Here is a 24,520-nt window from a genome sequence, read left to right on the forward strand (position 1 = left end):
GACTGATAGTCAGGACCAGTGGGTTATCCTCTCCTGCAAGGAGATGGAGCAAGCAGATGTCACAGTATATATACTCTTGCAATGACCCCAGCCTGCCAGTATTCCCAGTCTCTAGCAGATGGACATGCATCTCGCTATGGGGATTGCTTCAGATTTGGAAGGAGAATTTTAGAAATGAAATACAAAAAGCCCCGCTTTCCTGTGGTGATACATGATGGTCCTTCCCCCAGTTGAGAATTCCTGAGGTGATTTACGTAGTCCCTCAGAGCTCTGCCTTGGTCCGGTAAGTGGTTTATGCCAGCAAGGACTTGGTTGATTGTATAGCTTAAAGGTAGCAGTGCAGGAAGCAAAGTGTGGTGTGGACAGCAGGTGCCCTGTCCCTCCCGCAGCTGGAGACTCTCTGTAGTCAGTCAGGAAAGGCTGAGCTCCGGTATGTTTGAAAAAAACCAAAACAAATTCAGGCACACTGCAGAGGGGTTTGCAGGGCTTCCTCTGGTTTCCGATGTTGGTTCCCACCCCCATGACGGATAGCGGAACGGGGCAGCCTGGCAGGTTGAGCAGCCTGGGTGGGCATGTCCCGCAGTTAGGCTTTTTCCCCATATGCTGCGTGGTAGGCCATGGCAGTGTTTTCGCATACATACTAGAGTGCCCTCTATCGGAATGTTGTTGAGCGCAGTCATCCCGCTCTTTATATATGTAGTGCGCTCCGTGTTGGGTGCATCATTTGTGATCACATTAAGTGTATTAGTGATGCGCACAGGTTCTGCGTGATTTTTTTATGGTGCTTGTGCTTGGGAGCATCTAACTTTTGTGCTCATAAAATTTGTGCGCTTGAACTTTTCAGTGTGAGCTGGCTGGGTGCATATTCTTATTTGACTGTGCCCATATGGCATGGGTGGACAAGAAACCTAAGTGCATTTGTCTCTGTGTTCCTATCATATTTGGGCATTTCATCGTGGAGAGACCTCTAACATGTCAGCACTGCCTAGAGGCTCAAGGTGAATTGTATTCCTCTGATTTTGCTAAGCCTGGGCCCTCTCAGCCTAATGGTCTGGCTAAGGATTTATCTGGAAGTACGCTGGACCTTGGAACTCATTTGACTGGTTCCTTCAGGAGATGGCAGCTCAATGGGCCCCACATCAGTACCTTCTGGTTTTGGCCTGAATCTTTCTGCCTTTCTTGGGTAGAGTTTTTTGTTTTTTTTTTTTCTTTCAAGAATTAGTCCCTTCTTCCAATGCTGTCCTCAGCTTCAACCAATCCTGTCAGGTCAGATCCGCAGCCGGTGGCCCCTCCCTCTTTCAGTCCTATGTTTAAGCGCTGAAGCACACCTCTGTTAGCTGCAGGTAGCCCATATGGGAACCCGGATGGTAGTGAGGCAGATCCTGATTTCCCTGGAAGATGTGGAAATTCCTCTGGGTCTGGAACCATATTGGAACATGTTGTGGTTCTTTCATAGTTAAGCTGCTAGCCTTGATTTCCCGGACCTTGAAGATGCTGGGTGTACCTGGAACAAATTATGTGGCTGAGCCAAAGAAGAATCCTATTTTGGTTTCCTTGTGTAAACCCTCTTGTTTTTTTCTCTGTTATAGAAGCCATTCAAGAATTGATTGATCTTGAATGGGATGCTTCGGAGGCAAATTTCAAAGGGTGTCTGGCTCTGGAAGGCCTGTATCCTCTGGATCCGGCAGTGAGGGAGCGTTTGTGTTTTCTGAAAATGGATGCGCCTGTCTGTGCCATCTCTAAGTGGACAGCTATCCCCATGGAGGGAGAAGCATGAGGCCATCTTAAGCAAGCCTTTGAAGTAGTGGCAATGACTTTATAGATAGCTTTCTGTTGCGCTCTAGTGGCTCCCTCTTGCTGCTCTTCTCACAGGACTTTGATGTGAATTCCACAGTAGTTATGGAACCTGTCGCCGCCTCTTTAGCTGATGTGGGCTGCGATTTGGTCTGTACCTCGGCTAGAGGAGTGGCTTCTGTGGGAGCAGCCAGAAGTCAGCTATGGTTGCGCAATTGGTCAGCCAATGTGATCTCCAAAGCTAATCTTATAATGATGCCTTTTAAGGGCTTGTTCTTGATTGGGAGCGAGTTGGAGAAACTGGCCAGTAAGTGGGCAAATCTCCGGTTCCTCAGTTGCTGGAGGATGATAAGCAGTTGCAGCCCCTCTTTGGTATGAGTCTCCAGGGTTCCAAGCAGTTTTGTCCCTATAGATGGTCGACCTTTCAGAGGACTTGGTCTTTTGGAAGGTCCCAGTCCTTTCGTCCCTGACAGCCCAGGCGAGGAACAGGCTCAGGTAACGGTTCCTCCTGAGCCTCCCAATGAAGGTTTGCTGACCCACCTTCGGGAACAAGAGAGAAGGGGACATCTGTCTGTCTTTTATCAGAAGTGCTTAGGATCACATCGAATCAGTGGGTCCTGGAGGATATGCGATGGAATTTTGCAGAGTTCCTTGATGTGTTCATGGTGTCTCCTTGTCACTCCCTGCAGTAGAAAAGGGCACTGTAATTTATGCTATTGAGGCTCCTCAGTCTAAAGGATGTGGTCCCAGTGCCTCTGTCTCAGGAAGGTATGGGGCAATATTCTATTTATCTTGCTGTGCCCAAGAAGGAAGGCTGCTTTTGTCCCATCCTGGATCTCAAGGGAATCAACAGGCATTTGTGGGTGACTCATTTTCTCATGGAAACCTTGCATTCAGTGATGGTGGTTGTGCAGGCAGAGGAATTTCTGGCATTACTGGCTGTGTCCAAGGCCTGCCTTCATATTACCATCCATTTGGAACACCAAATAAGATAAGGCCATTGCAGAAAGACTAAATGAATTCTTTGCTTCCGTGTTTATCAATGAGGATGTTGGGGACATACCAGATCCGGAGATAGTTTTCAAGGGTGATGAGTCAGATCAATTTAACCAAATTACTGTGAACTTGGAGGATGTAGTAGGCCAGATTGACAAACTAAAGAGTAGCAAATCACCTGGACTGGATGGTATGCATCCTAGGGTACTGAAGGAACTCCATGAAATTTCTGATCTATTAGTTAAAATTTGTAACTTATCATTAAAATCAGGTATAATGGATGATGACTGGATATATTCCATTTGCCAGGAACATAAATGGTTCCTATGTTTTGCCATTCTGTGATGTCATCTGTTTCAGGCCCTGCTTTTCTGGCTGGTCATAGCACCCAGGACCTTCTCCAAGGTCAGAATGGTAGCAGCGGCAGCCTTATGCAAGGATGGCATCCTGATTCACACATATCTGGACACTGAATGATTTGAACCACGAGTATAGAGGAGAGCCACCTAGCTTCTCTCAGGGTGATCTCCTTACTGCAGAATCTAGGCTGGGTGGTGAACTTTGCCAAGAGCAGCTTACAGCAGTCTCAGATGCTGGATTATCTTAAACATAGAAATATAGAAATGATGGCAGAAAAGGACCAAAAGATCCACCCAGTCTGCCCAGCCAGGTTATTCCAGTATCTGCTGCACTGTGCAGGTCACCCTCATGCTTAGTTTACCAGACCGTAAAAGTCAGGGCCCTTGGATACTGTTTGAATCCACTTTCCCTTAACCATTACCATGAAAGCAGAGAGCAATGTTGGAGTTGCATCAAAAGTATCAGGCTTAGTGATTAAGGGAAGTAAGTGTCACATCAGCTAGTTATGTCCATGTTTGTTCCCCAAACCGTAAAAGTCTGAGCCCTTGTTGGTTGCTGTCTGAATCCAATTCTCCATTTCCCACTGCTGTTGAAACAGGTACAAACTTAGATTGTAAGCCCTCTGGGTATAGGGAAATACCTACAGTACCTGAATGTAATCCACTTTGAAGCACTGAAAAAAAAAGTGCGAAAAACAGAATATAAATCTAAATAAATAAAAAATCCTGTTTTAGGGAACAGCCACTGCTATCAATTGCCTCAGTAGCATGGGATCTTCTTGGTGTTTGGGTAATTGCCAGGTTGATGGACCCTTGGTCTGACCCAGCATGGCAAGTTCTTATGTTCTTACAGAGCAATGATTGAGTTGCATTAACAGTGTCAAGGCTTATTTGTTGATGGTGTGGCAGTTGCTATCCTTAAGTTACCCTTAGTTACCCCAATGCATTCTTTTTTTTTTTTTTCCCTTTATTTCCAAACTCTAGCCTTTAGGAATCCCACAGTGTTTATCCCATGCCCCTTTGAAGTACTTGACTATTTTCATCTTCACCACCTCTTCCGGAAGGGCATTCCAGGTATTCACCACCCTCTGTGAAGAAATATTTCCGGACGTTGATTCTGAGTCATCCTCCCTGGAGTTTCATTTCATGACCTCTGGTTCTATTGATTTCTTTCCAATGGAAAAGGTTTGGTTGTGCATCATTAAAACCTTTCAGATATCTGAAGATCTGTATCTATCTCCCCTGTACCACCCCTCTTCCTGGGTGTACATAGTCGGATCCTTCAGCCTCTCCTTATAAGTCTTCCAATGCTGATCCCTCACCATTTGATTGCTCTTCTTTAGATCGCCTCTATCCTGACTTTATCCTTTGTGAGATACAGGAACCAGTATTGAACTCTGTACTCCAGGTGAGGCCTCACTAAGGACCTGTACAAGGGCATAATCACTTTTTTTTTCTTACTGGTTTTCTCTATGCATCCCAGCATTCTTCTGGCTTTAGCTATCACCTTGTCACATTGCTTCGCCATCTTCAGATCATCAGCCTCACACCAGGGTCCCTCTCCCAGTCCGTGCGCATTAGTCTTTCACCACCCATCACTTAAAGCTCTTCTAAATTGCCGCATCCCAGATGCATGACTCTGCACTTCTTGGCATTGAATCCAGGCTGCCAATTTTTTTGCCATTTTTCAAGTTCTCAAATCACTTTTCATTCTCTTCCTTCAGGTGTGTCTACTCTGTTGCAGATCTTAGTATCATCCACAAATAGAAAAACTTTACCTTATATCCCTACCACCAGGTCGCTTACAAAGATATTGAACAGAATTGGTCCCTGTGGAGATCCACTCAACACGTTCATTCTTCAGAGTAGGTTCCATTTACCATTACACACTGTTTCCTGTCAGTCAACCAGTTTTCAATCCACACTTCAACCTTGGCACCCACTCTCAAGCTTCTCATTTTGTTCATGAGTCTCCTATGTGGAACCATATCAAAAACTTTACTAAAATCCAAGTAGGATTGCATAAAGGCTTAGCCCTTAACATCTTCAAAATTCAAGTGGCAGCTCTTGCTTGTTATATGGGGCAAGTCAATGGTGGATCTTAGTCTTTCTATCCAATGTGTCCCAGTTCTTGAAGTGAGTTAAGCATCTTTGTCCTCCCTTGCGGTTACCAGTGTCTCGTTGGAAGCTTAATCTGGTTCTGAATTTCTTGGTGTGTCCTATTTTCCGCTCTATGTGGCTTCTCCTGGCAGTTGCTTAACTTGAAGAGTTTTTCTTGTGGCAATCTGTTCCATAAATCAGGTTTCTGAACGGCAGGCTCTTTCTTTCTATGAGCCTTTTCTGCATGCGACTCCGCGGGTGGTGAAACTTTGGACTGTACCTACCTTTTGCTGAAAGTGGTTTTGGAGTTTCATTTGAATCATTCTATTTCTTAGCCCATGTTGGATAGGGTTAAAGATGAGTGAATACCATTTTTTGCATACCTTGGATGTCAAACGGCATCTGATGCATTACATGGAAGTTAGTAAATCTGTCCGGAAGTCCAATAGTGTTTTTGTTTTTCCTCCACCATGGAGCACAATGTGAACCAGCGATGTGGGAATTATAACCCATTAGGTAGCCATATAACTTCTTTAACACATGAGAATGCTGAGATTCCTTTGAAACAGGTAAGACTGCATTCCACAAGGGCTTAGGCGGTATTTTGGGCAGAGGTTCGATAGTCTCCTATCGAGTTTTGCCGAGCAGTGACTTGGTCATTCTTACACATCTTTTCCCTTGGATATTCAGGTTTGGGGGGGAGAACACCGCCTTCGCATGGACTGTATTGAGTGGACCATTGGCAACCTCCCACCCTGTTTGGGAGTAGTTTGGTACATCACACTTAAGGAGATTGGTCTGCCTGAGTGTAGAGGAAAGAGAAAAATTACAATTTGCCTGATTTCCTTTCCTCTAATGAAGGAAGGCCAATCGCTTATCTGCTCTTGGCTGCCAATTTTTGCCTTTGGTTCACCCTTTGAGTGAACGGTGTGGAGTGGTGTTCCTGCTTTTAGTTGGAGGACTGGTAAGTGTCTTAACCAGCTCCTCAATTTAGTGAATGTTCATTGTTTTTGTCTGAGCTCAGTGTTCCCTATTGGTTGGAAGCATGAGTGCTTGATTAATAATCATTTTCGAGTTTAATCAGTTGGTTCACAGTTTGACTTTTCCATGGAATACTGGCAGACTGTTGGGGCAAGTTATGTTAGTGACAACCACTTTTACTTAGTCTCCATTTGTTGGTAGAGGTGCATAACCCACTTTGGGGATTGGCCTGCCTTAATTAGAGGGAAGGAAATTATCAGGCAAGTAGTAATTTTTCTGTTTTGGTGCTGTAGGCCAATGGAGTCTGGTTCCAATTGAACTGAAAGCCTACAAAAGCAAGAGGAAACTGCTTGGCCAAAGAAGATTTACCAGGTTACCAGCAAATGAATTGTCTGTTGAAATTGCAGTGTTCAGTTAAATGTATTTTAGTTGTAGGGGAGTGCTCAATCTTGCAGTGTAAATAAACATGGTAGGCCTATAATAGTGCTTAGCTAATATAATTAACTATAATGCAAATCTTACTGGGATTTATGGTTTGACTGAGTCCTACCCAAGGTATGTAATAATTCCTATAACTTATTGTGCAGAACACTACATGCCTTGAACTGTTGATTTCTCCTCAGTAAGCTGCCTCCTTGCTTTTTGAGTTGTGCCTTATGTGGAATATCAAGTTACCAGGTGGTTATATCAAGTAGCTTACTTAAACCCTCGAGCTGATAAAACTGAGTCTAATATTTGGGTTTTTCTGACACAATTTGTTTCGTTTTCTGTTTATTTTGGTATCATTGATTTGTGTAGAAAATCCTGAAATACTTTTACAGAATTATTTTTTATGTGCATATGCTCTAGGATGGATTAAGACATGCTCTTGTCCTAAGCTGTCAAGAGGCCCCATATAGCATTACAAAAAAAAAAGTAAAACTTGTTTTATTTTTGTTGTTTAGAGGTCTCTTGTAATTTAGGACCCAAGCTGTAACTTGTGCTCAATGCTGTATTAAAAAAAAAATTCAACAATTTTGCTTTGTTCCATTTTAGAAATTATTAGATTTAATAGAAGATTTGAAAAATAAGCTGAGAAATGAGAAAAGAGAGAAGTTGTTGATGGAATTAAAAATTCGAGAAGAAGTTGCACAAGAATTTACTCAACATTTCGTACAACAGGAGAATAATTTCAGGTAAGGTCAATATTTTTAGCTGAAATTTTTCCATTGTTTTCTTTCGTGGAGGAATGGACCAGAGGACTAGTTGGGGGTGTTTGGGAGGAGTTGTGGAATGGAAGAGGAACTGTACCTATAGGCAGAATAGAGGGGAGAAATGTACTTGCTTTGTACTCCCCACTGCTTTGCAAAAGCTGGGGGGTGGGGGGGAGGGGGGGAGAAAAGGATGAATTGAGTGGCAAAACTCCAAAAATATTGATGGTAAGATGGGAGAAATTTAATATTAGAAGAAATGTTAAAGGGACATTTTACAGAGGATACTTTGACTGATGAGACAGATTGCTGATATTCTTAATTAGTACTCCTAGGGGAATTCCCCACTCCTACAGAATTTTGTCCTTACTGTGCAGCATTTGGCAGGAGAAGGAGAGGTGGCAGTAGTTAAAATGTCCGCCCAGGCAGCTGGAAGTAACTGCATGGGCATGTGGGGGTGTAAGTGAGAGGCAACCTCTCCAGCATGCAGCTGTGTTGTGTGAATTTTTTTTAAACTCTGCTGGTTGCTGCTGCTGCTTCTTGATAGGGCAGATCTAAGTGTCTCTTTACCCCACACTCCAGCAGCTGAGTAGGCTTGTGGCAAGCTTCTAGTGCTCCTCTGACTTCCCCCTCCTCTTCCCTCACTGCCTGACTTGACACATAGGCTGCAGGCTTTGAAACTGATAGCAGTTCCTTGCTTCCAATGGGATACTAGTCAGCATGCTAGCCTGTTTCCAGGTTTCTGTGGCTATTTTTTTTTTTCTAAACTCTTTTGGAGCCCAGAGGAGGGAGGCGGGGGAAAGAAAGCTGACAGGGGTTGTTGAACCTAAAAGGGGGGGGAGAAAGATACTTGGGGTTTAAACCAGAGAGTGGGGTGGGGGTGGGGTTTGATTTAGGGGAAGAGAAAAAGCTGGGGCGGGGCAAAAGGGGGAGATGTTTGAACCAGAGATGGAAGGAGAGACTGGATCTTATGATCTTTTTATTCCTGGAGGAACCTCTGCTTAAAATTGTTTAAACTCTGTATCAGAGGAAGAATTTTTCTTTATGGCATTTTGAATTTATTACTTGGACAGTGAATTTTAACCATGCTGACTGGGACATCCTCTGGGTGGCCTGGGCAGAGCTTCTCCAAGATTGCTGAGCTTTGGCTCTGTGACTGCGCATCCTTTCCCATGTGGTGTCATCTTCAGTCTGCCCTTTTCCATACTGCAGGCTGTATGAGAAGCTACTATCTCCTTCAATTCACCAAATTTTTTTTTTTCAAGCACAATAGCACTTTTCAGAATTGCCCCGAAGCAGCCGGACTTCAAGTACTACCAGTGCAGCAAGATTATGTCTGTCAGACTGACATAATTATCTTTGCCTGGACCATGACAAGTCCTCTTGCAGGGACTGTGGTCACATTTCGCCCCAGGCTCAAGGTCAGCGGGTACAGGAGATTGCCTGCTTGAGGGAGGTGGGCACAGGATCCTGTGCCCCGCAGTCGCAGTGTCATTCGGCCCACTCATCCCTGGGGCCCAACATGGATCGGCTGGAGAAAAATTGGAGGGCCTCATCCCTTGGCCCACTCTGTGCCAAGAAGACCGAGAGCCAGGTGGCTCACCCCGCTAAAGTTCTCCCATGCCCTGACGAAGCAATGGGCTTAGGGAGATGCGCTGAGAGTGCCCTTGCATGAAGCTGCATCGGCCAGCGTTGTGGGAGTCACTGTACAGACATAAGCATCGAAGCACCATGATGCCAATGGGCCACTGTCGTGGCGCATGTCGAAGACAAGGCATCAGGATGCTTGACGCAAGGATGTGCCAAAGACGATGCAATGAAGCATGGGCACCATGCGTCTGACTCGACTCATGCCAAGTTAACCATGGTGCAGAGATTGGGGGATCTGGCATTGAAGCATGTGATGAAAAAAGAACCGTGAGTTGTGCCCAACTACAAGCTAGTGAGCATGTCTCCCTGGAAGGCTTCCCACAAGTCAGGATGGGTTGTGGATCCTCAAGTCGTTTTTCTGTGAGGGTATATTCGGACATGTCTTGAGTGTCAAAAAGGAAGAGATGTTCCCTTCAATTGCAGGAGCCTCTCGAAAAGACACAAGAAATCTCAAGAGCGAAATGCCCGGATACCGTTCAATGGGGTTGGACTCAAAACATTTTTCAGGCTGCAGTCCCTCCATCAAACAGTTGTCGTAAGAGGTAGGTGGGACTTGTAAAGAAACTTTCCATTCCTGGAGAAGGGGGCTGGCATCCCAGGCTATGTGTCAGATATCAGATTATGTTATAGTTCTTCTCTTCTCTCGAGATTAACAAGAAGGGCCATCCATCGATCCCTTCCTGTGAGGAACTCTGGCCAGTGGGGGAGACTCTCTCTGCCTCGGGAGGAGCATACTTCGCTAGAGGGATTGCTGAGTCCCCATCCACAGTTCTCCCTGCAACTTGACCCGGGACTGGAGAACTTGCCTTCGACCTCACCGGGGTCAATCACAGGAATTCTGTTGGACCTGTCAAGAGGACCCACCAGAACCGTTCTTACCTCTGAAAGACCTCACGCATTCTAAATTTGTCAAAGGTGGGAGATCGCCTCAGTATTGAGACCAAGAAAGTTCAGACACAAGAGCAAATGTTTTGGGGATCCTAAAGATCTTTGAGGTCCCAGCTGAACCTATGGCCTTTACCTTTCCACACTGTCCTGGATTCTGTGATAGAAAAGACCTGGGAGTCCCCTTTCTCTGGCCCTCCAACATCCAGAAAGACAGACCTCAAGATCAGGATAAGGCATTCCCCTTTACTGTAGCATGGTATAGCTGCCACACACGTTTGTGGTGATGGTCAGTGATGAAGCACTCTAAGTCTTGCCATCAATCAAATACTCTGCCGAGTAGGGAAAGCCAGTATTTGAATGATTTTGAGAAGAGGGCCATCCCAAGTGGGTATACTGAATGCAAAGATTCAACAGCATCAGTTTTACATTTACCCAATACCTTTGAGTGTTTGCAGTCCCTCAAATCCCACTTCGTGATCACCTCGTGACCACCTCAACTAACACAGCTCTTCTCAGCTGTTCTTTGGCATCTATGCCAAATATCATATGGCATAGATGCCTAAACCCTGGAAGAGGGTTTGCGGCATCTATGCCATATGATATTTGAGCCTTTTGACACATCAGCCTTTATGTCCGCAGGGGCGATAGTGGCCTGAAGAATAGCCTGGTTAAGGGCCAGTGGCTTCCGGGAGGATGTACATGAGAAATTGGCTGACCTCTCAAGTAAGGGTGACAACTTAGCCAGGGACAAGTTACAGGAGACAGTTTCCCAGTTGAAAGAGGAAAATGTGGCAGTGAGATCCGTGACATCACCAATGGAGCAACAATCTTCGGTACTACCAAAGCAACAGGAAGGGTTATTTCCAAAGGTGCCTTTTCAGACCATATCCGCCTTACCACCTGCCGACCTTCCTGCAAAGCAGACAACAGCTGCAACAACCGCAGCCCAGGTCAAGGGGCCAATGCCAACAGCAGCAGCCGCAAAACAACCCCAAACTTCAACAGGGTTTTTGAAGGTAACCAGGCCACCTCTACCACCACTAGTGGGAGGCAGGATATTGCTTTTCTTAAACGCTTGGTAAGCAATCACCTTGGATCGTTAGGCGTTAAGCACTGTCTGCGAGGGATGGAAGCTGAACTTCGAAGCAAGCTCCACCCTTCCATACCTTGTCCCTTCCCATCGACCCTACACACACGGGCATCTGCTTCAAAAGGATGTAAACAGCCTCCTCCAACAATGGGTGCCTCTGCACCAATGGAACAAGGGGTTTTACTCCCAATACTTCCTCATTCCAAAGAAATTGGGAGGTCTTTGACCAGTCTTGGACCTGCGGGCCCTCAAGTTTATCTGGAAGGAGAAGTTCAAAATGACATCCCTCAAGTCAATCCTACCATTCTTACAACCCAATGATTGGATGTGTTCGCTGGATCTCAAGGATGCTTACGCCCACAACCCAATGCAATGTTCTTCATGGCGCTACCTATGCTTTCAAGTCATTACGTGCCATTATCTATACAAGGTGCTCCCCTTTGGGCTGTCATCCGCACTGAAGATCTTCATGAAGTGTTTAACAGTGACCCACTTTGGACAGGAATCCAACTATTCCCTTACCTGGACAATTGGCTCCTGGTTGCAGCACAGCCAGCCATTCTCCAGACACATCTGGAGTCAACAATTCATTGCCTGGAGGGGCTGGGATTTGTAATTGGTTATGAGAAATCAGTTACGAGAAATCCAGCCTTCAGCCAGCGCAAACTCTTCAGCTCATTGGGGCCAAGATAAATACTGTCGTGGGGAAAGCATTCTTACCAACCCTTTGAAGTTTAGCCTTACAACTGAAAAAACTGTGCATGTTCCTCGTCATACCAGATTTTAACCCTACTGGGTCACATGGCAGTAGTCCCACACACCCATCTCATGTGCCACCTATAGTGGGGCCTGAAGTGCAATGGACCCAATTCTCACAACCACTATCCAGGAGGATATGTTTGACTAGGGCTATGTGAAGGGACACCTGTATCGTTTGGGAAGATATAAGAAATTTGATTACCCAGTTTGACTTGGAATGTCCTATCTGTTAAGGAAGAGAACCATTTGTTAACTTTTCCATCTATTCCAATTTCTCTCAGCTGGTGGCATAGCAAGTATGGTCAACTGTCAAATGCTGCTGTTAGATCAATTAGTACCAGGATGTGATTCATTGTTGTCAAACCCCTGTAGTACAGGATCAGCTAAGGAAATGGGTAGAGTTTCTGCTGAGCAATTTTTTTTTCTGAATCCGATTTGTTTTGGATATAGTATATTACTGTCTTTTAGGTGGTTCTCTAATTGTGATAACACTGCTTTTTCTAGGTCTTTGGCAATGAAACGTAGATTGGGAAATTATCCACCAATTTCCAATCATTGATTCTACTAGTTTTATCTTTTAGGATTGCTTTAATTGCAGCTTGTTTTACTCTAGCGGATACCAATCCTTCTGCTAGCAAGTAGTTTATTATGGTTGTGAATATTGGAGGAGTTTCTTCACAGAGAGGGTGGTGGATGCCTGGAACGCCCTTCCGGAGGAAGTGGTGAAGACCAAAACTGTGAAGGATTTCAGAGGCGTGGGATAAACATTGTGGATCCATAAAGTCTAGAGGATGTGAATGAAGTGAAGAGACATGAGGGTAGATTGCGGGAATGACGGCTACTACCTGGAGATTAATATCCTAATTCAATAAACATACACACGGTTAATGCAACTCCAATATTGCTCTATGCTTCAACGGCAAGAGGAAATGTGAAAAAAAGGATTTGCATCCACAAAAAAGCAGGGGAGTAGCTTGCTTGATACGACGGATACTACCCCAAACCAAATAAGCCTGATACTTCACTTTCAATGATACCCAGCATAGTTCTCTGCTTCAATGGCAGGGGGAATGTTGAAAAGATGATTTATATTCGGACAACAACCAACAAGGACTGAGTTGCACAGGCTGGATATACATGCATGGGAGTAGCTTGCTATGACAGCGGTTACTACCCCTAAACAATTAGCTAGATACTTCATTTAGATGCAGCTACAGCACCACTAACTACATTGATGGTGGGGGTGGAAGGGAGATATAACAAAAAAGTCACTTACAGGGGACAAGAGTAACAAATAAGGGGGGAAAAAAAAGCAAAGGCTTGCTGGGCAAACTGGATGGCCCATTTGGTCGTCTTCTGCCGTCATTTCTGTTTCTTTGTTTCTATATGATTTTTACTAATTTCAGGGCACTAGCAGGTATTGGGTCCAGTGGGTGGATAGTAGGTTTGGTTTTTGTGATTTGGTTTATTTCAAATTTGGATACTGGGTCGAATGAGTTCCATTTAGCTTGACCACATTTTTCTTTTGGCTCTTGATAGTAGGGAGGTTGAGAATTGAGTTTAGTTTGATTTTGTTTAACAACCAGGTAGCATATTTGTTACATGAGTTCTTTGTAAAAGTCATAATTATTTGAAACAGGAAGATGGGTCTTTGACCAGGTTTTTTAATGTTTCCAAGAGTAATTTGGAATTAAAAATTACGCCATGGATCTGTTTTGCATAGTATTCTTTTTTTTTTTTTTTTTTGCTTTGATTTGTTCTCTGTATTTTGTTAATCGTGATTTGTATTTTTCTAGGGATTTTGTAGATTGGCATTTCCACCATTGCTTTTCAGATTTTCTCAGGGATTGTTTAGTGGATGTTAACTCATTGCTGTACCAAGGGGTTTTGTTTTTTTTTGTTTAGTTGTGTTTAGTTTGAATGACCTTTTTTCTGGATTGGGCATAGGGTATTTCATTGATTTCTGCCCCCCCCCCCCCCCCCCCCCTTATGAGTCAAAGGATGAGGAGGCATTATCTTGATCAAACTCTATTTCATTTTTAATTGCTTCTTCAAGTATTTCCGGTTCTATCCTTTTCTGTATGTGAATGATTGATAATTATGTGAGATTTTTTGCTGTGGTGAGGAGAGTTACTTCAACTTTTATTAGCTGAAGATCATGACAATATGTTGTGAGAAGTATTGATTATGCAGTTATTGTGGTTGGAGAAGATTAGGTCAAGAATGTGGGGTTGGTGACAAATTGACTAACCCATGGCTTCCATAATCTCTAGAACAATTTCACATGCTTTAGGTTTAGGTATGCTGCCTACAAGTATGTTAAAGACCCCTAAGATTATAGATGATTCGGGGGCTGGAAACGCTTTGAAGATTTCGATTAGAGGTGAGCAGTCTCTTTGGAGTGTTCTAGTGGGCAATAGGTCAGACCAATATTTAGAAGTGATTTTAATATTGCCACCTTATAGGGAGGGTTAATGTCAACTTTGTAGGATTTGTTCTTTTTTTGCAGATTTGTCTGGGGAAGTGAAAGATCATAGTTATCATCTTGGTTTAGGAGGATATTATCACTGTCTTTCAACCATGTTTCAGTAATGCAGAAGATGGTGGGATTTCCTCTAGTTAGGTCATTTATCAGAGGCATGAAGGAATTACAGGAGAGTTGTTACTTATCTTGGGATAGATCAGGTTTTCACTCATTCTTTGCTTGTGTTTTGATGATCTCATATTTCCATAGATTCCTCATACTGTAATGGCTTCAATGAGGTGTCCCAGTTCCATTTTGTGAAATGTTTGGTTTTGGCTGAATTAAAAACTTACTTAGTTCAGGTGCGCACGAAGGGGCACACAGAGGCAGGCTCCTTTGTCGCACTCCAAGGGCACACACACCGGCATTGCAGCCGCTTGTATGTGGCCACTGGTGGTGGGCAGGCAGAGGGGGAGGGACTGTTGGGCTGGCGCCGGCTCCCACCTGCTTCCTCCTCACTACTCGATGGGGGTGCGCACAGGACAGCGCTGTGTGCCGGTGGCTGATGCCCGGCAGGCCTCTCTTCACCCACGGTGTTGCAGCCGCTCCTGTGTTGCTCTTCCCCACAGTGATTGTCTCCAGTCGCCTTAGTAACAGAATAACAGGTTTCCAGTGAGGAAGATAAAATGTCTCTGAACTTAATATAAACACAAGGGCCCTTTATTAAGGTTTGGTAATTGCAAGAAGTTTTACTACATTATTTCATTGGTACCTTTTATCTTAGACAGTGGCATTTCAAATGTATTTTTCCTTTGCTAGATTAGAAACAGATTTACTTTCAGTGCACAGATGGCATATTATGAACAGAGTAGGTAGCTATCAGGCAGGCAAGGAGCACCATATTTTTACATAGGAGAGACAGTAAATCAGAGAACAAGAAATTGTGGCAGAAAGATACAGAAATAGTCCCAATTACATTGGTTGCCACTGACCTGATTAAAGAGCATCCAGGTGTATCTAGATATATTGCTTGTGCTTATGCCTTATGAATTCTATAAAGAAGTATTCTTTGACACAATGCAAGTATTAAGGACATTTAGCAATGAATTTGAGGGATTGAGATCATACTAAACATATTATGACTTACATGTGAGGTTCATTTATCAGGTTGTGCACAAAATCAACCCATTTGGAGACATTACCTTATGAAGGCTAGTAAATATTCGAAAAACCTGGAAGAGTTAGTCCTGGGGGAATTCTGTACAACTGCAGAGTGCAGAATTCCCCTCCTACTCAAGTTCTGTGCAGACTCTGGCAGGCACTGGCATGCCACGAATGGAAGCAGGCTGAGGCATGCTGCGAATGGAGACAGTCCCGCTTGCAATGAAGATGGAACAGGCCCCAATGAGTGAGTCTGTATGTATGTGTATGTAAGACTGGGAGCCTGGGATGTGAGAGCATGTGTGAGGGTGAGTGGGTGTGGGGGCCAGAGAGAGGGAGCCTGTGTGAGGAGATTGTGCAGGAGTGTATATCTTTGTGAGATTGGGAGCTTGTGTGTGAAAAAGGGATTGTGTATATGAGGGTGCTTGTTTGTGAGTTAGGGAGCCTGTGTGAAGGGATGTGTGTGAGAGAGAGGGAACCTGTGGGGGGGGGGGGGGGGAGTGAGCGAGAGGGAGCAAGTATGTAGGGGTGTGTGTGACACGGTAGCCTGTATGAGGGTGTATGCATGAGAGAGAGGGGGAGCCTGTATGGGTGAGGTGTCAAGTTTATTCCCCCCTTCAAAAAAAAAAAATGTAGGATTTGTGAGTCAAAGCTTTCCTTGAGTAAATCCATGCTGGCTGTGTCCCATTAAACCACTAAAGTCAGGCTCACCAATCTTTAGTTTCCCAGCTGATCCCTGGAGCCCTTTTAATGATAGGTTACATATTAATTGAAATGGGTCTGAAATGTCATTATTATTTCAAAACCCTGCGGTGTATACCATTCGGTCCATGTGATGTACTGCTCTTCAATCAGGTCTACCACATCTTCCAGGTTCACCGTGATTTGGTTCAATTCATCTGAATTGTCACCCTTGAGAATCATCTCCAGAATGGGTATCTCCCTGACATCCTCTTCGGTAAACACCAAAGCAAAGAATTTCTTTCCATAATGACTTTATCTTATCTAAGTGCCCTTTTTATTTATTTATTTAAAAGCTTTTATATACCGATATTCGTAGGAACATCATATCGGTTTACAAGGAACTTAAACGCAGTACAATAGAACAGGGAGCATGGTAACTTGGGGGGGGATGTCAACAGAACTTGGTAAGAATAGAGGATATACATACAGTAATAGTGATACGTGCAGTACAGTATGCATTCAATAATACAATGATTAACCTCTCGATTATCTAATGGTCCAACCAACTCCCTTGCAGGCTTTCTGCTTCAGGTATATTTAAAGTTTTTATTTTGAGTTTGCCTCTATTGCCAACTTCTTTTCAAATTCTCTTAGCCTGTCTTATACATGTCTTACATTTAACTTGCCAGTGTTTATGCTGTATCCAATTTTCTTCTGATGGATCCTTCTAATTTTTGAATGAAGATCTTTTGGCTAAAATAGCCACTCACCTCACTTTTTAGCCATGCTGGCAATTGTTGACATTCCTTCCACCTTTCTTATTGTGTGGAATACATCTGGACTGCAATTTTAAGATGGCAATTTTATTTATTTATTTTTTGACAATGACCATACCTGTTACACACTCTTAACCTTTGTAGCTGTTCCTTTCAGATTTTTTTTCTATTTTTCTCATTTTCTCAAACTTTCCCTTTAGAAAGTTTAGTGCTAGAGCCATAGATTTAATTGCTATCTCCCTTCCAGTTTGATCATATGATCACTATTGCCAACTGTCCCCACCACTGTTACCTCTATCACCAAATCTTGTGCTCCATTGGGACTTAGATCTAAAATTTCTCCCTCTTGTCTATTCTGAACCAATTGCTCCATAAAACTGTCATTTATTCTATCCAGGAACTTTCTCTAGCTTGTCCTGATGTTTCATTTACCCAGTCATTATTGGGATAAATAAAATCTCCTATTACTGCACTACCAATTTGGGGTGCTTCCCTAACTTCTCTTAGCATTCCACTGTCTCATTTTGGCCAGGTGGATAGTAGTATACTCCTATTGCTATACTCTCTCCCCACCCCCCACACAAACACAAGGGATTTCTACCCATAAAAATAGTGCATTTAGTCTCATGCAGGATCTTTATGTGTGGGATGGCATAGAGTCCAACAGGATAAAGCACCACCCTGCCACCAAGTTGCTCTTTTCTATCATTGCGATACTATTTGTCCCCTGGTATAGCACTTATCCCATTGTCTATCTTGTTTCCACCATGTCTCTGAGATGCCAATTAAATCTGTCATCATTCACTGCTACACACTATTATTCTCCCATTTTCTTAAACTTATGGCATTAGCATACATACATTTCAAAGTGTGTTTTGCTTGTATTAACATTCTGCTTTTCAGTTGACATGGATAAATTTGAATCTTTTAGCTCTGAGTCTTTAATTATAGGTACCTGGACTACCTTTCTTATTATGGAACCTCTTTTGGGATGCCCTCATTCTAATGGTTCATCAGTATCCTTTGAAGATGCCTCCCTCCAAATCATTTGCTGCTGAGCGATTGTTGGCTTTTCCTGTTGATTTAATTTAAAAGCTTCTTGTTGCATACCGTTCATTCCTTCTTGCTGAAGTTCGTTTCTTCATATCATCTCAACCAGTCAGTGGAGCTGCCAGCTTTCTGACATTTGATATCAGTTAATCTGCTTGCGAAGGAACTTCACTTATTGGATGTTCGGATTCTCTTGCTTTATCTTAAAGTTACGAATGTTTTTTGGAGATCAGATCATCTTTGTCTTATTCAGTGGAGTGAAGAAAGGAAATAGAGCTTCCAAGTGTGTGATTGCGCGATGGTTGAAGGATGTGATATTTTCAGCTTATAGCTCTAAGGGTCCATCGGTCCTGGATTGGTTGTGGGTACCTTCTACTAGGGCGCAGGCAACCTCCTGGATGGAGTATCGGCTGGTATCTCCTCAGGAGATTTGTTGGGTGGTGACATGGTCTTCACTTCACACTTTTACCAAACATTACCGTGTGCACGTTTGTGCGAAAGAAGAGGCTGCGTTTGGGGAAAGAGTACTGCGCATGGGTCTTTCGGGTTCCTACCCAGTGTAGAGGGGCTTGGGTATATCCCACTTTTCTGAGGTATGAACAGGAAAGGAAAACTGGTTCTTATGTGCTAATTTTCGTTCCTGGAATACCACAGATCAGTCCAGAAGCCCCCATCCACTTGATTTTTTGAAAGACCTTCCTTCTGGATGTTTCTCATTCAGTGTTTAGTTAAATGCAGCTTTTAAAGATTGACTTTGAATAATTGTACATTAGGTTATAAAGTTAGGGTTGCAAATTGTAATGACCCTTGTTATGAGAGATGGAGCCCTAGTTTTAGGGGGCTCCAACTTTGAATTTCTGCTTGCCCAGAATTATTTGGGTTTTTCTGATTGGACATCTTGGCTTGGGTATAGGTCAGTAATGAGGGACTGCAGGTGGCACTCTGATTATGTAGCAGTGCCTGAAAAATTCTCTGCCTCCATCTGCCGGTAGGGATGCAAAACCCACTTGTCTGGACTGATCTGAGGTATTCCAGGAACGAAAATTAGCAGGTAAGAATCCATTTTCCTTTTGTGTGCAGAACTTTAAAATTTTTTGTGCAGAATTCCCCCCAGGAGTAAGGAGTGTTCAACTGGCCTCTGTTTTTTGGTGCAATTGTTATTGTGCACTGGGAGAGAAATTGAACTATGCCAATCTGAGTTTGGAACAGGTCTTGCAGTAATTAAAACTCCTTACAAAGGTGAAAAATATGCAGGTGCTTTACTATGAGAATTGCCAAGTATCTTTACTGTACAGCTGTAACAACTCTATATTTGAGTTGATCGCATACATGCATGTATATATATGCGTGTATGTATGTGTACACACACACACACATATATATATATAAACACAAACACTGAAGTCCCACTTCTATTTAGTAATATATTTTAATTAGAAATACAATTTAAAAATTCTAAAGAAAAAATGTAATTATCAGCAAAATCCAAAAAAAATATGGGTGAGAGCCTGCTCATATTGGGGCTGATGCAATACAGTGCACTTAGCCGAGCGCACTGTATAACCTGCATTTGGACGCGGGTGGTATAGGTGCTAACTAATCCTGATAAACCCGTGCTTTAACGACTGATTGATCTGGGCAAAGTGACCTGTCTTCAGGAACTCGGCTGGGTCGTAAACCTAGACAAAAGCAGTCTCAAGCCCCTCCTAGTCCTTGGAATATCTGGGAGTCTGGTTCGACACCAAGCAGGGCAAGAGCTTCCTTCCGACCTCACAGATAAGGAAGTTGATGCCCCAAGTGCGTCAGTTGATGAACACGATTCGCCTGACGGTGTGGAACTTATCTCTAAGTTCTCGGTTTGGCGGCAACCCTGGAAGTAGTGCCGTGGGTGAGGGTACAAGTGCGACCACTTCAGCACTCACTGTCACTTTGGAACCTGCAGTCTCAAGACTATTCGATTTACCTCTACTTACAGATTGGAATATGCTCTCTGCTCCAGTGATGGCTGCATGAAACTTATCTGAGCAGGGGTGTACCCATGTCCTCCCCGAACTGGCTGGTCCTCACAACAGACGCAAGCCTCTGGGGCTGGGAAGCTCACTGTCAGGAACTGACGGGCCAGGGATGTTGGACCAAGGAAGAGGCCCCCCCTGAAACATCAACCTCCTGGAAGCTCGGGCAATCAGATTGGCATGTCTACAATTCAGCCACTGGCTCCAGGGTCAAGTGGTCTGTGTAATATGAGGCAACACAATGACTGTAGCCTACATCAACTGCAGAGTGGAAAGAGCCATCAGGTGTCACATAAATATCAGGTGGGCAGAAATATATCCATAGATCTCAGCCTCCCACATCGCAGGAAAAAAGTCAGAGCAGACCTTTTAAGCAGGGAGAATCTGGATCCAGGAGAACAGGCATTGTTGGCGAAGCCTTTCAGCTGATAGATTGCTGGGGTCTCCCGTCCACTGATTTGCTGACTACATCTCACCATGTAAAGTTTCCCCAGTTCTTCAGTCGCTGAAGAGATCAGTGGTCCCAGGGGATCAATGCTCTCGTTCAGAGCATCGATCTGCTGGGCAAGGTCATTCGCAGAATCGAGCACCGTAGGGGATTAGCCCTAACTGTAGCTCCAGATTGGCCCAAGAGTCCATGGTATGCAAGCATGCAGAGACCTCTGGTAGAGAAACACTCCCCCCCCCACCCCGGCCTCCTATCATACAGGGGCCTGCTTCTGTAGGGACCAGTCTGTTATGAGGATCTGACTAGATTCTGTCTTATGGTCTAGCCCTTTAGAGGGCTCGTCTGATGAAGCGAGGATATTCTGTGGCAGTAATTGCCACCTTACTCCGCACTCTTAAGTTCTCTACAACCCTAGCGAATGTGTGGGTCTGGAGAGTATTTGAGGCCTGGTGCAAGGAATGTGGTGTCCCCCCTCGGACGGTCAAAATCACACTAATTCTGGAACTTTTGCAGGATGACTTGAATAAAGATCTGACCCTTAACATCTTGAAGGTCCAGGTAGCAGCGCTCTCCTGTTTCAGGGATGAGGTGAATGGAACCTGTCTGTCGGCTCATTTGGATGTGGCCCTTTTTCTGAATGGGGTGTGAAGCACCTCTGGCCACCCCTATAGTGGCCGGTTCCCTTGTGGAATCTTAAATCTAGTATTAGAATTTTTAGTAGGGTCCTCCTTTCAGCCCCTGCGCAGTCTTTCCTTTATTTATTAATCTTGAAAACTGTGTTCCTGGTGGCTATGTTTGGCACGTTGCATCTCTGAACTGCAGGCATTGTGTAAGGAACCATTCCTTTGGATGACTCCAGGAGCGTTACAGCTTTGTACCATTCCATCCATCTTGCCCAAGGTAGTCTTGGAGTTTCATTTGAATCAATCCATTTGGTTGCCATCCCTAGATAAGCACAAGGACGCAGAAAAATTCCGCCTCTGTCATTTGAATGTCAGAGTTTTGGTGCGGTATCTGGAAGTTTCAGAACCGGTCCGAAAGACAGACTGCTTGTTTGTCCTTCACTGTGGAAGGAAGCCTGGCGAACCAGCTTCGCAGGCTACCATAGCTTGCTGGATTAAGGAGGTGGTAACCGGAGCCTATGTGGAGGCAGAAAACCCATTACCTTCTCAGATTAAAGCTCATTCCACTAGGGCTCAGGCGGTTTCATGGGCTGAAGTTAGGCTATTGTCTGCCGTCGATATCTTCTGAGCGTGACGTGGTGCTCCTTGCACACCTTCTCCAGGTTCTATTGCCTGGATGTGCAGGTTCGAGAGGACAGTCTTTGCAAGGGTGATGTTAACCAGACTGCGGGCAGCCTCCCGCCTCTTTCGGGAGTAGCTTTTGTACATCCCATTGGTCCTGAGTTTATCTGGTTATCACTAGGAATTACTTACTTGATACTTTCATTTTCTTTACATCCTGCCCATGGCTGCCCAAGAATGGTGCCAAGGATTCGCCCACGGAGTGGATATCGATTCCAAGAGATTACGGATAAGCCATCATCCAGTCCCTAGATCAGGGCATCTACATTATTACTGGGGTTCCAATGTTTGAGTAAAGTTATAGTTATCCTTTTTTAATCATATTTTTAATCAGGTTTTTTTATTAGTATGTCCACATTGGCTTTTGAAAAGAATACTAAAGGGCTGAGGTCACTGCATGGGTGTATGTAGGGTGATGTCAGCTTTGAAATCTGACTCGGTCTCCATCTGCTGGCAGGGGAGCATAACCCATTGGTCTTGAGTCCATCTGTCTACACTAAGGAAAACAAAATTATCAGGGAGGTAATTTCTTCATTTTGGGCAATCATCTCAACTGGATTTTATAGGAGAGCAGCTAGATAGAATTCTAAGAGCCTTCCTCCCACAAGAGAGGATTAATGCATTGATATCTGCAGTGGAGAGGATAAGTAAAGTATCAGCATTAGGCATGTTGAAGTTGTTGAGCATGTTACTTCCTTGGCATGTCTTCACTTGAGAAGAACCCAATGGACCCTCAGTTCACCAGTTTCATAATCAAACCATTAGAAACCTTTGGGACATCTTCACCACTTAGCTTCTGAAGGACTCTGTCTTGGCTGATTTATTCCATTCTAGCCAGGGGAATATCCTTCAAAATTCTTCCAGCACAAATTGTCCTAAACATGGATACTTCCAGTCTGGGATGGGAACCTACATGGATGGACTCTCCACCCAAGCCCTTTGGTCTGCTCAGGAAAAGCTTCATCAAATGCATTTCCTAGGGCTAAGGATAGTACAATACGTTCTAAAAGCTTTCAGGGATAGTTTAGTCAACAAGGTTATCCTTGTCCAGATGGATAGTCAAGTAGCAATGTTTTACATCAACATGCAGAAAGGATTGCCATCATACCTCCTGTTTCAGGAGATTGTCTGGATGTGGATCTTGGCCTTCTCAGGGAATGGTCCTCAGAGCTGCATACCTGAGAAGAGTGAAGAATGTCCTGGCAGACAGATTGGATTCTGGAACCCATGAATGGTCCCTTGGGTGGGGTGGGGGGAGGGGTGGTGTAGCAAACCAGATATTACATGAGTGGGCTGAACATGTGGTAGTTTGCCACTCTTCTGAAGAGAGAGGTCTCACACTTCTACTCCAGATTCTGACTTGAGGCACACTAGCCTCAGACACACTTACTCTGAATTGGGGTTAGGGTTTACTGTATGCTTATTTTCCAATTCCTCTAGTGGTAAAGACATTATTGAAACTCAGAGACTGTGAAACTGATTCTTACAGCTTTCTACTGGCCAAGATCTGGCTTCACTCCTGTGGGAGAAGACATCAGGAATCCAGTCAGACTGGGAAATTCTCTTAACTCTTATCACTCAAGATTGGGGTTAGTTGTGCCTTCCTAACCTCACAGCCTGGATGTTGAGAAGGTAGCTCTTTAACCTTTAGATCTTACTGAGGATATAATTTGTATTCTAGCTTCCAGGAAGTATTTCATGCGGAAGTCCTATTTTTAAAGTGGAGGTTTGCCTTTTGGTGTGAGAGGGGCTTGAGATCCTATTTCCTGCTCAATACAAATTGCTTGATTATCTTCTACATCTTTCCAAGTCAGATCTTAAGACCAACTCTGTGTTCACCTCAGTACAGCCTTTAGTTGTCTGTTTTATGGGGGCTTACTTCATTTAAAACCTCCCACTGTTTCATGTACCACAATATGGTACTTAGAATGCCATTTGTTTTGGTGGTGGTCACTTTGACATACAGAGTAACTAAACTCCAGGCCTTAGTTACTTATCCATCTTTTATACCAAGATTTTTCACAAAAGGGTGGTTCTGTACATGCACCCTAAGTTCTTGCTTAAGATGGTATCATACTTAACCAATCAATCATCCTAATATTCTTCCCCACACCAAAATAGTGAACCAGCACTACACAGTTTGGACTGCAAGAGAGCCCAGGCCTTCTATTTGGAGCAGTCTGAAGCCCTTAAAGTCCACCCAGCCTATTTCTTTTTATCCCAATAAACCTGAGATTGCTTTTGCCAAGTGCATCCTTTGTAATTGGCTAGCAAATTGCATCTCCTGTTATGCCTAGGCAGGCCATAGTCTGGTGGGGCATGTCAAGGCTCACGTCTGTCATGGCTGTATCGGTAGCATTCTAAGATCAGTCTTCATGAAGGAGATCTGTAAGGCTGTTATTTGGAGTTCTCTGCGCATATTTATATAACATTATTGCCTGGACAGGGACTTCCAATGCAACAGTAGATTTGGTGAGTCTGTCTTGAGGAGTATGAGTTGTAAAACCCAACTTCATCCCTCCTAAGGCCCATTGTTTTGCTTCCAGGCTGCCCCAATTGGGGAAAAAAAAATATCAGAAAATACTAAATGGTCTGCTATGAAAAGCAGTTTTTGCGCATTTTTTTTTCTCTTTTTCAGTTCAGAACATCTGTAGCTAGGGATTCCCCATGTGTGACTGCCATCCTGCTTGTCCTTGGAGAAAGAGTTGCTTACCCTGTAACAAGTGTCCTCAGGGGTCAACAGGATGCCAGTCTTCTCAAAAAAAAACATCTATTTCCCCCCTTGGATTTGATTTCTCCAAGTCTATTCTAAAT

General features: G+C 44.0%; 1 protein-coding gene across 1 annotated transcript in view; it reads left to right on the forward strand.

Moving 5' to 3' along the window:
* The window catches only part of KIF20B (kinesin family member 20B), a 401,219-nt gene that overhangs the window by 153,810 nt on the left and 222,889 nt on the right, over positions 1 to 24,520 (forward strand). Inside the window, exon 14 of the mRNA XM_029610715.1 lies at positions 7,266 to 7,405. Coding sequence (XP_029466575.1) covers positions 7,266 to 7,405 — 140 coding nt within the window. The remainder of the gene's footprint in view (positions 1 to 7,265; positions 7,406 to 24,520) is intronic.

The sequence above is a fragment of the Rhinatrema bivittatum genome, chromosome 7 (assembly GCF_901001135.1).
Source record: "Rhinatrema bivittatum chromosome 7, aRhiBiv1.1, whole genome shotgun sequence".
Classification (NCBI taxonomy): Eukaryota; Metazoa; Chordata; class Amphibia; order Gymnophiona; family Rhinatrematidae; genus Rhinatrema; species Rhinatrema bivittatum.